The 16430-nt window shown below is 49.4% G+C and overlaps 1 protein-coding gene across 2 annotated transcripts; it reads right to left on the reverse strand.

The window, feature by feature from the left end:
- Window positions 1-2386: 2386 nt before the first annotated feature.
- Window positions 2387-12805, reverse strand: CALM1 (calmodulin 1). Of its 2 annotated transcripts, XM_086319146.1 has the most exons (6): window positions 12617-12805; window positions 10036-10066; window positions 8852-8995; window positions 6615-6721; window positions 6100-6235; window positions 2387-5929 (listed from the first exon to the last, which is right to left on the reverse strand). In XM_086319146.1, the coding sequence occupies exons 1-6, from the start codon at window positions 12617-12619 to the stop codon at window positions 5901-5903; spliced, it is 450 nt and encodes a 149-aa protein (XP_086175272.1). In that variant the 5' UTR covers window positions 12620-12805; the 3' UTR covers window positions 2387-5900. The 2 variants fall into 2 exon arrangements, with proteins under 2 accessions (XP_086175272.1, XP_086175271.1); XM_086319145.1 differs by lacking the exon at window positions 12617-12805 and having other exon boundaries at window positions 10036-10072.
- Window positions 12806-16430: the final 3625 nt, after the last annotated feature.

Consider the following 16430-nt stretch of genomic DNA (forward strand, 5'->3'; position numbering starts at 1 on the left):
CATTTTATAATTATTCTCTCACTTGTTTTCTGCTTTTTAAAAGTAATCCATTATCTCAAATATTGACTCTGCTATCAGTCTGTGTGGGGAAAAAGTTAACTACAAAACATAATAACAAATAAAGAAAATCCCAACTTGAAGGGTATATTAAGACTCAGAAAGGGAAAGAAAAACTTTAAAAACAAACTATACATTGCTTGTATGCAGCCAGGATAAAAAGGTTATTACGTTATAACAAAATGTTTATGAAATTATCTTACTGGAGGAGGAGACTCTGGGATTTTCCCTTGTATCTTTGTAAAGGTGAAAACAAAACTTAAAAATGTGACCTTTGCTGGGACTCCCCTTGCAGTCCAGGGGTTAAGACCCCGCACTTCAAATGCAGGGATGAGGGTTCAACCCTTTGTTAGGGAACTAAGATCCCACAGGCCTCGAGGCACAGTCAAAAAAAAAAGTCACAGTTGAAATGCTATGGGAATTGTAAATACACCCTCACTGCCGAGGCTGCTGACACAGGCAGACGTCAGTGACTTATGCAGGAGGCTGCACCGTTTTCTCTAACCCAGGCTCAGCAATGGTCGGTGGGGACCCAGCTCCTGGGCTCCGCCAGCCCTCCCACAGGTTCCGGCGAGCGGCTTCTCCCGCCCGGCACAGGGCTGAGGGCGGTGGGAGAGGAGCGGCAGCAGGCTATAAAAAACTTGTTTTATTTCCTTCTAAGGCATCCTGAGTCACTGGACACAGCAGCCCACAGGGCCCGGGGAAGTTCGGCTCAGACTGCAAATGTGTGTGTGTGTGTTCTTCCTGAACCAAAACTGCTGAAAAACCAGATGACGTTGTCCCTTGGACTGAATCTCCCGCAGGCAGTGGGTGGCGGCTTCCTACCTTTGTCTTGCCAGGAGGATGGAAGCGGCTTCGTGGTCAGTTTCCTTGACCAACGTTCCAATATTACATCCCACAGTCTTAACAACAAGACTTACCCTCTGCTCCATGGGGTCGCAGAGTCGGACACGACTGAGCGACTGAACTGAACTGAACCCTCTGCCCCACCCCCAACATTAAGCTGCTGAGACTTTTAAAATCCCATTTATCATCTCCAAGTATATAACACACCTATACTCCTTTGCCTCCCAGCCTTTAGGCTGCAATTTCTATTTCAATACCAAGCGATGCCAAGCTGGGTTGGTCAGAATCCTAGAAAGCCACAGGTAGAAGATACCTGGGCTTCCCTGGTGGCTCAGTGGCAAAGAATCCGCCTGCAGTGCAGGAGACACAGGTTTGATCCCTGTGTCGGGAAGTTCCCCTGGAGGAGGAAATGGCCACCCACTCGTCTTCTTGCCTGGAGCATCCCATGGACAGAGGGGCCTGGTGGGCTGCTGGGGTCGCAGTCAGACATGGCTGAGCGACTAACAAGGCGCCTAGTCCAGTCATCTTTCTGAACTGAGGTGTAGAGAGGGAAAGAACCTGTCCACGGGCTGCAGGCCAGGCCTGAGGTCTCAGCAGAGGGCTCGGTCCCCCTGCACAGGGGTTGGCGGTGCAGAGGCGGAGGCCCTCTGACCAAATCGGGGCCTTAACCAGCAACCATTCCCGCCTTCTCAGCTCCCTCGCGCTTTGTTAAGGGGGCGAGGCAGCCTGTGGAAGGCCCTTCTGAAACACGGGGCAGCCAGATGCTGCTCCTGCTTGAGGACACGGTCTCGAGACGGGGGCTGGGGGCCACGCTGGTTAGGGCAGTACCGGTTAGGGCCAGGTTTCCACTCCAAGGTTCTCAGTGGGAACTGCACCACCGCCCCCCGCCCCTCTCCCGGGTCCGCCACCCGGACCCCGCCCTTCCTCAGCTGTCCTGCTGGGGACTTGGGCAGAAGCAGCTGCTTATGGAACTGTGAATTCCCAGCTAATATTTAAACCCCCATCTAATTTCTAAAGTGTACTTCTTCACACAATTTCTAAAGAGACTTGAATTTAACCTTGAGGTTAAAGAGGAATGAATCTTTTCATGGTGTGAACTTTTCACACAGAGCAAACACAGATACATTAAAATGCCAGGATACTGTGCTAAAATGTCAGCTATTAACACCTGAACTGTATTTTTTTAAATATTTGGCCACTCCGGGCTTCATTTCATTGCAGCACATGGGGTCTAGTTCTCTGACCAGGGTTTGAACCCGGCTCCCTGCCCTGGGAAGGGAGAGCCTTAGCCACTGCACCACCAGGCTAAGTCCCCAGACCTGAACTTTAGAACCAGGGTTAGGCGAGTGCGACGTCCCTGTGGTGGCTCTGCCCCCCGCCAGCGTACCAGGGCGCAGGTGGACTCACACCTGCGGGCAGGTACGGCCTGTTCACCGAGCAAATGGAATGGACGGCAGCGGGGCTAAAAACCTCGAGTTCGCAGTTGGAGATGAAAGGCTGCAGAAATGTTTATTGAGTACAGTGCCGGGTTTATAAATAAAACTTATTTACAATTTCCATAGAGTTGGTCCCCCATCAGAGAGGTGGTTAATCTCCAAACAGTTCATCTCAGAAGATTCACAGCAACGTTCGAGTACATCTCTTTCGCACGTCGCCACGGTGAAGGGCGACTTCCGTAACAGGAGAACTGCCACCGTCTTGGCTACAGACGTGTTTAATGAACATTATAATCAATTTGGAGAAAGAACACACTCCACCCACGCCACTACCTTCTTCCTCCGAGGGATACAGACAGCACAGAACTTGCCTCCTGTAGAACAACTTCAAGGGATCAATAAGAGCTAAGAGTAACCGCCAGCTGAAGGATATAGTAAGACACATTCGTGGAAATCTAGTCACTGCCAAAAGGATAGGTGTATTTAGGATATACAGTAATTACTTCAAATGTTGAAAATGGCTGAATGAACCAGGAGCAGACTTGACCAAATTCACACTCTTTGTTCAGGAGGAAGTTCCCGGGACTGCTGAGGGGCCGCTAGTCACACTGCTTCTCCGCCGGCCCAAGCAGCGCCAGGCCGACTGGACAGCCCCGCGTCACGACATGGTCACAAGTAGTCAGACATGCGCTTATGAAGAGGGTATAAAAGTATGTACAGCAGCTAGTTTTCAGTGTGTTTGAAAGTTGCCCAAAGTCACCGATCTAAAGTGTGCAAAAAACTCGTTTGTCAAAAAATCAGGAAAAAAAAGCCTTCCTTGGCAACAGTGCATCAGAAGCCCATCTGAAACATCAAGACACGTTTGCTCGACACCTACCCCAAACAGATGGAGAACGAAACTGTGAGCGTGTGCGCCAAGGGCTCAGCAGTTTTTTATGGCAAGTCTCAGGCTCAAGCGGATGCCAGTTAAACTAGTCACTCTATATGTATATATAAATATATGTATATGTATTTATAGAGCAGTTAGAAGTGGGGCCAGAGTTTACAGGAAGGTTCTGGCTAAGTTTCAGAGTCGCGCCCCCTCGCCCAGCGTATGTCCTCACAAACCCCCGTGGACTGCGGACACCTAACCCTAGGGGGCTGGTCGTCCCCCGCAAGGCCAGAAAGGCCCCAGTGGACTAGGCTTCCCCTCGAGGCCAAACTGGAACTCAGCACTCGCTGGGGGTACATTTCCGGCTCCCAAACAGGATCCTGGCCACTTATTAACCTGGTTTCAAGGGTGGTCTTTTAGGAAACGCCACAGGACCAACACGGAGTCCACCCAGCTCCTAGAAAAAGACGTGGCGAGAGGGCTGACAGAAGGCAAAGTTCCTGAAAAACAAGCCGAATCGTCCTTAACCCTTTTTAAAGCTACCAAGAGACCATTGGCCACAGGCCTGAGAATGGGTCACCAGTCTGGCTACTTGACCTCCTGGGAAGAAATATCTAGGTTATCCACTTCCTCGAACCAGAAACCGCATTCCTATCTCACCAGGAGAAAACCTCTATGGTACTGATGTTCCTTCCAGATTCAGGGAGTTATGGAAGCCAAGCCTCACCCACGACGCCAGCCTGTCTTCTACCGACCACCCAGCCCAGAGAGCAGCAGCCAAGCGGAGGGGCAGGCTCCTCTCCACGGCTCTGACCCACCCCTCTGGCAGGGAAAACGAAGGAGCTGCAAAATGCCAGAGAGGCGGGGAGCAGACGAGAAGCACAGGGTCTCCATAAACCAACCCTGAAGGCACCCGATGGGCTGCAGAGCGCGTCTCACCGCCTCACTGGCAGCCTGCTGCTGTTTCCGGGCAAAGTAAGAACTCCCACACAGGAACACTCAAAACCCAATCTCCTAATACGACGCAACCAGTTAACACCCTGAAAAATGCACATTCAGCCTTCAGAAAGAGCTCTGCACTAAATCCAACACGCTTTTTAGGGGACTTTTAGGCAGACCAATCGCACTGCCAAGATCAGTACCAGCATCTCTTTAGCTTCAGTTACAGTTTTGTAAAGAAATACAAAATTCCCTCTGGGCTGGAGTTTTACTTTCAAGTTGGAGGTCAGAATTGGTTCTACTGGGGGCAGGGGGTGGGGAGGAGCAAAGTCAAGTTAAAAAGACAGCAGAAGTCTAAAGTACAATCATAAATTAAAAACTAAATCACAAGGTGACTGGTGGTGTCCTTTAGGCCTGAAGAGACTGGCTTAGAAAAGTGACCACTGCTTCTACCACACACAGCGAGGGCCCAGGTACAGATGCACTAAATCATCTCTTGCACAGATGGTCTCAAATAGTGACATGAAACAGTAATCAGCAGCACAATTGACAAGAACCCCTAAATACATGCTTCAGAGAAAGTGGTTTTTGTTTTTTCCTTCATTTAAGAGCGCCACTGCCTGAATAATCAGTAAGTCACCACGATTCACTCCCCCTCCCCCAGGGAAACAAGTAGACCTACGTGTCCGTGAACAAGATGAAGCCGTCAGTATCTGCTTGGTTTGGGGCAAGGTCGTGGGCTCAGCGGTTGGTGCTGGGATGCGTGTCTGTGTGGCTGGGGGGTACCCAAAACTGGGCTGTGGGCATTTTTAAAGGTACACGGGCCTCCCCTCCGACTGGCTCGTCCCCGTTCAGGTCTGAGCTTTACAAAGCATTTAACACCACTTTAAGTTAATGGTCTTTTTATTGGAAAAAAAAAAAAAAAAAGACTAGCATTTACAACTTGGAATGGACGTGAATTGTGAATTCTTGAACAGCAGTGTTGATGGTTGTGCTGAGGTCCACAGCCACAGCCTACTCTGCCGGCTCCAAGTCACGGTTCGGAAGGTTTTAAAAACAGAGAGTCCAAAGATGCTCCCTTGATAAAAGTTTCTTTTTAAAAATTTGTATGAATGGTGATAGCCTGACACCCATTCCACTCAGCACAACGCGGACAACGCCGCAGACACAGACGGGCGCACCGCCAGCGCGTCACGGTCGCCAGGGGGCGGTAGAGAGGCCCGCCCCGCAGCAGGGCGCTCCGCCTGGACAGTTACCCGCGGCTCCTGAGGCGAGCCGATTTTAAACGCCTCTTCTCAGTAAACCAGCTACAATTTACACTAACAATTTGAACTAGAACCCCTCTGAGTAGGTTTTGAATTTGTTTTTTCACTTTTTCATTTTTAATACAAACGCCTGACTGTGCTCAATTGTCAAGCTGCATGCATGAAAAACTGGCCAGCCCGAACAGTGTGATTAATCATGAGCAGACGGGCCTGCCAGGAGCCCACTAAGTGCTTCCTTATCGTTAAGGTAGGACAAGTATTTATATCGGAAAACTCATGTGTAGCTTGATCTTTAGGGGACAGGACCACCAACCAATACATGCAGATTTTGTGTGTGTGGACAGAAGGTACTTTTGACATTCAGTTTTGCTATATAGAAACAGAATGAGTAAATGAACTTTTTTTTTTTTTTTTTTTTGCAAGAGGTAAGTAAAAGATTCAATTTGATTCTTCTAGAGGGGGGAAAAAGGAGTTGAAAGTAGGTCTTCATTTTGCAGTCATCATCTGTACGAATTCTGAAAAGACAAATAATCATAACTTTCAGTTATCTTCAGAAGCAGCTTTAGTGAAGGTAACATCTCTAGTCTGAATAAGGGAAAAAGCCCCTAGCTGCAGTAGTTAACTTGCTCACAGGTCCTACAGGGAGGACCATCACAAAGCAAGCTAAGCCAACGTGGTGGCTCACCTTCGTAGTTGACCTGCCCGTCTCCGTCGATGTCTGCTTCTCTGATCATCTCATCTACTTCCTCATCTGTTAGCTTCTCTCCCAGGTTTGTCATGACGTGGCGGAGCTCTGCGGCGCTGATGTAACCATTGCCATCCTGCGAACACGCCACAGTGGTTACTGGCAGGGACCCAGTGCCGTGGGCAGGCAGGGCTCCGACAGAGTCACTGCCCCGTGCGTACCTGCCAGCTCTCTAGCTCCCCCCACCACTAAACACGTGCAGGCAGCCAGTGCAGAAACCGCAGGGGCTTTTTAAAAAGCAAAAGAAACTCCAAGAGTCAAGAAACCTGGTTCAAAATTTCTCTACTACTTATTATGCTTACTCTCACATGATAAGGTTACTGCAGTAAGTCAGGAATATTTGAAAGTGAGATTACAGAGGCTCAGGCAGGTAGGTAAAACGTTCTAACTAGAAAAGCGTGTGAAAGCTTTTAGAAACGACGGCCACAAAGTCAGCAATGCAGACACGGGGTCACCTTATCGAAGACTCGGAACGCCTCGCGGATTTCCTCTTCACTGTCGGTGTCTTTCATTTTTCTAGCCATCATAGTCAAAAATTCTGGGAAGTCAATGGTGCCATTACCTCAAATTAAAAAACAAAAGCGTGTGTAAAATAAGTGCTCCAGTTAACGCTACTGAAGAGGTAATTTTAGAATCATTTTATAGAACAGTAAGCATTTGGTAAGACAAACTGGTGAACTGCTTTATCAGGTTGTATTATCTTAGGTCTAAATTATTCAAAAACTTCACAGGGCAATTTCACATGATTCATGTAATTAAACTAGTAATCAATGCCCAGGATAGCATTTAATGATGCAAAGGAAACTGTACACACAGTTTCTTGGCCACTGAAAGGTCTGTACAGTTCAACAGGAAAAAAAAAAAAGGCCACAGCAGTGCTGGCTGCATCCTTCCCTCCCAAGGGAGGCCCTGAGACTGCCTTCCCCCAAGCCAGGGAGGTCCTCAGTCTAACTCTGCCACACCAGGGATGCTGGAAAAGGCCCGTCACTGAGCCGCCAAGGTCTTCAAGAAGAAAGTGAGTGGGGAAGACATGAGTGGGGAAAAGGGGACTCGTGCCGGGACCACGAGTGCTGGGAAGCCTTCTCCAGGAGGCGCCTCTCGGACACTGCACGGAAGTCACCTGACCGTCTCTCCCAACTCAGTATCTTTACTTCCTACTAAGAGCATGGCTCCCAAGTGTTTTCTCAGCTCAAATCATTATCAATCAGGAAACTGTCAGCAGAATCTGTTCTGTGGCCAGTATTCCAAACTCCTCCTTTAAAACCAACAGTCAGATGAATACACCAGAGACAAGCCACCAGATAAACAGTGTAACTTGAACTAAACAGAAATAAAAATTAGAACCAAAAAAAGCCTTATGTGAAGTTACTCTTTTTCACCAGTACCAACAAACTAGTAATTCACAGATTCCTTCAAAGCGTTTTGGCCTCCAAAAATTTAAAGCATTATTGATGTTCAGGGCAGACAGAAACCAGTTGTCTGAAATGATCTCTTATAGCCCTATAGTGATGTCCTTCAGCATCAACATATTCATTCATTGCAAATGTTAGATTCTATAGCTTGAGAAAACTTCCCCTCCTTGTTCCATACAATCAGAGGGCCTAATACATTTTGCCAGTCCCAAGACAGCTTCCTGGGCTCAACTATAAGAGAGCCACGCTATGTTCCCAGATGGTCGATCACCTTAGCAGTCAAATGAGACAGAACTATGAATAAACCTCTTTCTCCAAATTATTAACGATGAAAACAGTCCTTAGAAGTAGCTCAAATGGACTTAAACCACTGTTAAAGAGCTGACCCCAAACCCCTGCTTCTAAATACGTGACCAGCAGTATAATTCTGTTTTTTCACACTATACCATACTTTATTTACCATATTTTTAAATGGCTACTGTCAAGCTGATCAAGAAAGTCTAGACCCAAACTGTTTATTCCTGTTTCATCTTTTCAAAATTTACGAATGTTCCACAATGTTATGTTTACAGATTTGATTACATATATTATATACATCAAACTTACTAATTTGATATTTCTAAAGCACGTGGTTTTTCTTTGTGGGCAGAGGGGAGTGATTAAAAACTACTTGCTGACAGAAGCAAGCAGTAAAAAGGCCTCCTGTCCACTGTTCTGGAGTCCAGACAGCAAGTGACCGAACGGCAAGTTCCTTCTGGCTCCGCGCCTTCCTGGCAGCTTCTGTAAATCTAGTCCCTTCAGTCATCACGCACCCCACCTCCAAGCCTCACGTGATCCCTGAAATTCTCTTCAATAAACACACTGACAGCTCACACTGTGCTCACTTCTATACGTTAACATCTAAGAAGGCTCTTCCCCCACTTCACTTGGGGTTTGTCTCCTGAGACAACCAAGCCTTTTTAAAGGTCTATGGCTATTTATTTTTACTTTCCCCATAGTACTCCGTGCAGACGCATGAGCCAGTTGATAAAGACTGAGCTACAGGTCATGGCAAGTAGAAAAGAACAATACTGTGATCTGATCCAGGAAATGTTCTGGACAGCGAGTAGGGCTAGAGGCAGGCCCGTAATCTTCTATTTTAATTGTCAACGGCCTAAGGAAACCACAGAAAGGATCTTTGCACATTTGCCTTGGTCTCGACACTTGAAAGACAATCTGGTAACATGTCTCAACTTGAATTACACAACACTGGCACTCATTCACAGCTCTAAAGCCCTTACCATCAGCGTCCACCTCGTTGATCATGTCCTGCAATTCGGCTTCTGTTGGGTTCTGGCCCAACGACCTCATGACGGTTCCAAGTTCCTTGGTTGTGATGGTGCCATCACCGTCTTTGTCAAACAGGGAGAAAGCTTCCTTGAATTCTGAAAACACAAGTTTACCTTTTAGAATGAATGTCTTCACCCAACCCAGTCACAGCACGCCCGTCCCCTGAACTTGCCAAAGCAAGCCAAGTTGTGCAAGTTAACAGAAGCTGCCTGCTCCTTATCTGCTGAAACAAAGACCACAACAGTCACACTGGCCGTGCCTTCACACAGAACACAGAGCAAACGTCACCACAGGCAACCAGGCCCACCAACGGCAAGCCCCTCGCTTTGAAGGCTAAGCTTCCGCAGTCTAGTGCAGGTCCAGTCTGACAAGTCAAGACTGGTCCGAAAGGTCCCTTCCCGTGAAATCTCTACAGCTGTGAGAACTCCTTGTTTCACAGCAACAGGAGAGGTAGTTACCAGAAATGGACAATCCCTGGTAAACAGTGTGCTCTCTCTGCATGGCATTCAGAGTATTTCAAAGGCAATCCTGGTTTCCTGAAGAGAAACCATCTCAAAAAACCTCTCCAGGGACTTCCCAGGCAGTCCAGTGGTTTAAGGCTCTGCACTCCCAATACAAGGGGCACAGTTCAATCCCTGATTGGGGAACTAAGATCTGGCACGCCACATACCGAGGTCAAAAAAACCCAAAACAGTCCTCCAGGGAATATTAAAAGCTAAACTCTACACTGACTTCATTCCCCTGGCCATGATTACGGGGGTCCTCACTGTCCTCCTCGCCCACCCGATTTAGAACAGCAGGCACACGCTTTCACAGCGCATCACAAAGTGGCCTAAGAATTCTAGACTGCATTTTTGAACAGGAGGCTCCATGCACTCTCATTCCATACAAAGCCCAGCATACCCTGAAGTGCGCACTCCACAGTGTAACAAGTGGGCATCCTTAGTTCCACTTACTTTTGCATTATCTCCAAAAGACTGACAAGGAGTAACATTTAACCTAAATATTTCTGCTTGTTGTTTGCATTTCAATAAAATCCTTAGAAAACCGCTCATACTAAGGGGAGAGGGAAGAGTCACCAGAACTGAGTCTATCTAGTTCTGGTCTACCGAGACTCCCTGTAGTCACCACTTACCAGCAATCTGCTCTTCAGTCAGCTGATCAGCCTGCATAGAAAAAGAAAAGGTTACAATTCAACCCACCGGAGTCTGGAGTCAGCATAGCTTTTCCAATTAAGTCTTTTAATAATGATATTTCTCAGCTGTGAAAATTTCAACCATGTCATTTAAGAGAAACAATTAGAGTGCAGGGAACCCTTTACGCTATTAACAAAGGATGACAAGTTAGCAAGGTCTCACTTCAGCTTTTCTTCTCTGGGCCTAAGGGCTCTCTGCTCTGCGGTGGGTCGAACCAGGAGAGTCAGTTCATCATCTGAGAAATGGCACCTCTAGTGGCAACAGGCCCACTGCAGCCGCAGGGCCCGGCTCTGGGAAGAAGTGCGCCACCTACTGCAGGACGCCGCGCTCTCCGCGGCCATCCACGGAGGGACCCAACCTGCCGCGGCTGGCCCTGCAGCCAGGACCGGGGCCAGGTCAGGCCTTCGGTGCACCTTGCGCACCGCTGCGGGCACTCCAAATCTCCAAACTGGCGTTACATAATGGCACTGGCTTGGATTAACAGGCTTTTATATCTACTTTACGAGATACAATTAAGTGGAAAAAAAATATACAGCAATGGGTTATCCTACCAACTTCATTTCCATGCTTTCCAATCACTAAAATTAGGCAGTTATTTGTTAAAAGCCTATCATTTAGAACAACTAATGTCCTTGGTCAAATTATCCTATGATTCAAAAGCTGGGGGGTGGGGGTGGAAATAATAGAACGGTCCTACAATCGAGCTGTTACAAACCTGCAAAAATGAAGCACACAGAAACTACATAATAATTATGAGACTCTGCCCTCCCTTTTTTGAGAGGAACTATTAACTTTGCTAGAGGATATTTACTCTAACCTTTTTAAGGGAGATCTAAGAGCTGCTCCTAATAAACACACTTTACTAGAGGTGGTAATGGCCACGAAAGTAATTCTCACTTGCATTATTTGGTCTCTGCAACGCTGATCTTGTGCCTCCAACCATGGGAATTCGGCATCTCAAGGACAGATAATATGTATTTTTATTTTAATGAAGGATGTCTAACGAAGCCAGTTCCAAAACAAGTCCTAGTAGAAAGCTGATGGCAATTTATTCGAACTCGCAAATGAAAACTTTCACAGTAAGAGTGATGTTCCAACATACTGACTTAGGGAGGAAACATTTTTTTCAAATTAGAACTGTGTCTCCTCTCCTCCCTACCCCAGACACGGCACGCCGGTTTTCTTTATAGCGAAGGAAGGAGACACGAGGATTTATGTAATGCCAGGGCTACGTCTCTGCCTCCTACAACAGGAAGCGCTGCCGACCACACCTCGCAAAAGAAGCTGTCACCTCGCCGGGGAAGTGTCCTCTGAGAGTGGAGATCGAGGCTGTCGGCCCGCCTCGACACAGAGGGACACGCTCACCGCCACACCGCATCGGCCTCGGGGCAGAGGTGCGCGGGCCCCGCCGAGAGCCGCCTCCCCGCCCCGCCGAGCCAGAAAGGCGGGGGGTGATGTCAGCCCTGCCGACCGGGGGATGGCACACCCGGAGAGGCGCACGGGCGCATCTGGCCGCCGAGGAGCCGCAGAAGAGGCGGAAACGGGGAGGGCACCTCGCCTCGGACGGGAGGGAGCGCGGGCCGGAGAAAGTGCCGGGCGAGGTCGCCCTGGGAGCAGGGCGCAGGGCGCCTCTCCCTCCAGGCCAGGGAGAACCCCCCACACCCGCCGCGGGAGGGGCACGAGCGCGCCCCGCGCCTCCCACCCGCTTCTGCCCTGCGCGCCGCCACCTCCCCCGGAGCACAAACTTCGCGTCTCCACTGGAGACCGCGGCGCGCGCCAGCGCTCCTCCCCGCCCCCCGCCCCAGTTAGCGCGGCCGAGCGCCTCCCGCGGGGGGGCCCACCCGGTGCCCCGCGGCCCCACTCGCCTCCACCGCCGCGCGGGGCGGGTCTGAAGGGGCGCCGGACGCCGCGACGAGGGCCCCGGGCCGCCGCAGGGCCCCGCCCGGGTAGGGCGGTCGGCCGGCCCGCCGCTTCCGCCCCCGCTGCCCCCCGCCCCGCGCCTTCCTGCCCCCACCCCACCCTCCCCGGCTCCTTCCTTCCCGACCCACGCCCGCGCCGCGCCCCCCAGGAGGCAGGCGGGAGGAGCGCCCCGAGGGGACGGCTGCGGCCCCGCGCTCCGACCGCGGCGACGTGCGCCACCGGCTCGCTCCGGCCCATTCATTCTCCGCTGCCCGCGAGCCGGGGTCTGGCCGCGGCCCCGCCCGGACCCCCACCCCTAGGGCAGCCCGGGGGCGGACGGCTGAGCGAGCGGGTGCGGGGGCCCCGGCGTGACCAGAACCCCCGCCTGGGGCCAGGCGCGGCAAACCCCGGCCCCACGACGGGCCGAAACGTAAACGGGGCTGCCCAGCCGAGGAAACTGGGATGCAAACCCAGAGCGCGTCCTGACCCGCAGCGGCTGCGCAACACCCGGAAGCCAGGAAAAGCCACCCAGCGAGGGAAAGACGGGAAGAGAGACAGGGTCCGGAGAGGGAGAGCGCGGGCAGGCGGCCGCGGCGCCGGCACTCGCCGCGCCCCACCTACCATGGTGCGAGCGAGGCAGGGAGGCCGAGAGAGCGAGGGTGGCCGCGCAGGGGCCGGGACCGCAGGGCGCCTCCGCTACAGCTGCTGCCGGGGCCCCGTGTGCGCTGAGCGCTGTGCCGCCGCCGACCGCCGCTGCCGCCAACTGCGCTAACGGCTCCGCACCCGCCAGGCTCCCAGCACCGCCGCCGCGCCGCGAGCCTGCGCCCCGCGCTATATATATGGCGCCGCGTATCCCTCCGCCGCCGCGCCGCCGCCTCGCCCTGCGCCGCGCCGCGAGGGCCGGGCCTCGCTGCCTGGCCCCGCCCCGGCCCCGGCCCCGCCCCGGGCCCCGCCCCCGGGGCGCCCGGCCTCCTGCCGACCCTTTGCGCGCGCGGCCGCCGGCGGGCCTGCGGCCGCCGGCGGGCCTGGGACCCCCAGCGGAGACGTGTGCCCAGAAGTGCACGCAGGTGCCAGCCCGGACCAGGGCGAAGACAGAGGGGCTGCGTAGCCGACGGGGGGCGGCTCTGGCTTCAGAAGGGCCCCGCCCCTCGCCCCAGGCCCCCACCCCACCGGCGGGACCCCTGCCCCTTCCTACCCCCACCACCCGCCCCTCGCATCTCGCGCCCCGGGGCAGTGGACTGGCCCTGGCCTCGCGGTCTCCCGCTGGCCCCCGCCCCTGGGGAGCCAAGGGCAGTTCTGGGGTGAGGGCAGCCGCACCTTCGGCGACCGAGGACAGGGGTCTGGAGGGAGCAAGTGTCTTCGCGCAAGAAACTGCTTAGACGTTTGCTCTTTGAGTAATGTCGGAGACAAATGAATATATATGCTCGATTGCTAAATCCGTGTCATGCTCATATGCTTAGCCAGTCTTACCTTAATGTTTTTACGTTTCCACTGAATTTTTTTTTGTATGCTTGAATAATCTCCCTCTCCTACTGTATTTTTTTTCCCCTATGGAAAACACTACTCATCCTGACCCTAGTCTTACTGAAATCAATGTACCTGTGCATCTTCTGTAGACTTTCAAACCCCATGCTTTGATTTTTTTTTTTTTTTTTTATGTTAGTTACCTGGTCCTAACAGATCAGATCTTTATTCGTAGATCCGCAGAAACAAAGAAGGAAAACAACAGATACATAGAATCCCCTAGATTAGGGTTGGAACACACAGTTTAATTGACTCTACTTTGGAGCTCGACCAGTTTTTAAATGCACAATCTTAATTATATTTCAAGTAGTATTTTAATCTAAAATTTACTCATATTTTCAATTTTCTGTATAGCAGAAAAAGGACCATATCAGTTATAAATGTAAAGCCCAGAAGTTTGTAAAAATCTTGACAAAATGCTGCAGTTTCTTTTCTTGCCAAGGCAGAGCACAGAATCTGATCTTTTGTTTACAGGGCCTGGGCAACAGTTGCAAGTTATTATTTGCATACTCTTTCAGAGAATGTGGCAAAGTGTGTGATTGACAACCTCACTAGAAGGGCTTTGCTAGGTTATGCTTGTTTCTGGCTTTGACACAGTCTGCAGAAAAGAATTTTAAAACAATGGAAAATGTAGTTGCCCAGGACTTATGTGATAGCCTCAGACAAATACCTATGGAACTGTTTTTACTGATATGCCTTCTGGAATGCGGTAGGAAAGGGGGAACCAGCTGTGCAATCTAAAGGGAGTCTGCCACAGGGAGCCAGGGAATGGCGCTGCCTCCCTCGGCAGATGAGAAAGACACCATCTACTGAACGTGATTGTCACCATCATCCTGTCTTCCTGGGCGAAGACTTGAATGGGAATAAACTGTATGTTAATAGGGGAGTTGGAAATAGGGGGAAAGGGACTAATATAAAGTCAGTTAAAAGAATATTCGGTAATACAGTGAGTTACAGTCTAAATGGCCAAATATGCTAAGGGAATTGGTATTCTTTTGCCAGGCTTTTCATACAGTAGTTAAATACATTTTAAAAAGTTGGTATACATTGTATAAGAAGGAGGAAAAATGGCCTCGAGATGAAATGTATTTAATTCTTAAAGGTTTATTAGGTTCTGATAGTCTTCTGTTCCTTATAATTAAGTTGCTAGAATCCATGGTTTTGAAAACCAGGCATTTTCTAAAATAATGTTTCTCCTTCCATCATTTAACCTATTTCACCCAAATAAAACACTTTGAACTTTTTCATGACTTTATTTGCTAAAGACCGTATTTCAAAGTCATCTTACTTATTACAGTAAAATTCATTATTGTGATTCTTTACATTTTACCAGCTAGAGTTCTCTTTTGATAATTCTTTATCAAAGTACAGCTTTCAAGTCTATTGGATTTGTAATGAGGTCATGCTTTACTCAGTTTTATGGCAGTTTGACACATTGAAATATAAGAAGGTCAAATGACTTACCCAAGATCTTGCCATGAATCAGGGATGGAGCATAAAATAGAGTGTGAGCCCTTGTTCAGGGGCTCTAAGATTAGATTATGTATTAATGAAATTAACATCTGAAAATTGAAAATGTGCCATGTGAAGATTTATGTATTTCCTGAAGCAGATTCTTCTGACCACCTGGATGATCACTGGGATTTCATTAAAGATTTAAGTCAATAAACTTTCTAATTTATTAAAAGATCAGGAATCAAGAAATCCCTTGGATTGCAAGGAGATCCAACCAGTCCATCCTAAAGGAAATCAGTCCTGAATATTCATTGGAAGGACTGATGTTGAAGCTGAAACTCCAATACTTTGGCTACCTGATTCGAAGAGCTGACTCATCCGAAAAGACCCTGATGCTGGGAAAGATTGAGGGTGGGAGGCGAAGGAGACAGCAGAATGAGATGGTTGGATGGCATCACTGACTCAATGGACATGAGTTTGGGTGAACTCTGGGAGTTGGTGATGGACAGGGAGGCCTGGCGTGCTGCAGTCCACGGTGTCGAAAAGAATCGGACACAACTGAGCGACTGAACTGAAATGAACTGAAGCCACATTCTTTTGAAGTCATTGGCAGGTAGATTCTTTACCATTAAGCCACCTTGGCTACAGTCTATGGGGTCTCAAAGAGTTGGCACGACTGAGCACAGCACTGCAATGTGAAGTCATAATTTACTGAGAGTCAAAAGACAATGGAATATTTCATGATATTGAGAGAAAATGGCTATGATTATTTTTAAAAGTGAAAGTGTTACTTGCTCAGTCGTGTTCCTTCTTTATGACCCCACAGACTGTAGCCTGCCAGGCTCCTCTGTCCACAGAATTCTCCAGGCAAGAATAATGGAGTGGATTGCCATTCCCTTCTCCAGGGAATCTTCCCGGCCCAGGGACTGGACCTGGGTCTCTTGCATTACAGGCAAATAGTTTACCATCTGAGCCACTGGGGAATAAAGTAATGTTAAATTGAAGAAAAATAGAAAGAATGCAACCCTATGTCAGGAATCTCAAATTTTAATATCACTTCTGTCACTAACCTGATTACCCATTTGAGTGTAACAGAAAAAATACAAATGTAATCATTGTACATATTCAGGGGTAAGACAGGTTTGGATTTAATCTAGAAATTCCAACTGTAAACCCTGTGCCTGAGATTATAATATATATGACTGTAAAATATACATGTACAATATGTACTGTCATGCATGTCATACGTGTGTGCCCACAAACATGCTGAAGGTGAAGAGGACAAATGGAGAAATGGAAACAGCTTAAAGAGAGCATTTGATGGGCTTCCCTGGCAGCCAGCAGTTGAGACTGAAAATTAAAAAAAAAATAATAATAACATTTGCTGAGCATTTGGCCACCTGATGCAAGTAACTGACTCATTGGAAAAGACCCTGATGCTGGGAAAGATTGAAGG

Source organism: Bos grunniens, chromosome 10 (genome assembly GCF_055505025.1).
Source record: "Bos grunniens cultivar Pamir isolate PY7600 chromosome 10, Bosgru_T2T1.0, whole genome shotgun sequence".
Taxonomy (NCBI): domain Eukaryota; kingdom Metazoa; phylum Chordata; class Mammalia; order Artiodactyla; family Bovidae; genus Bos; species Bos grunniens.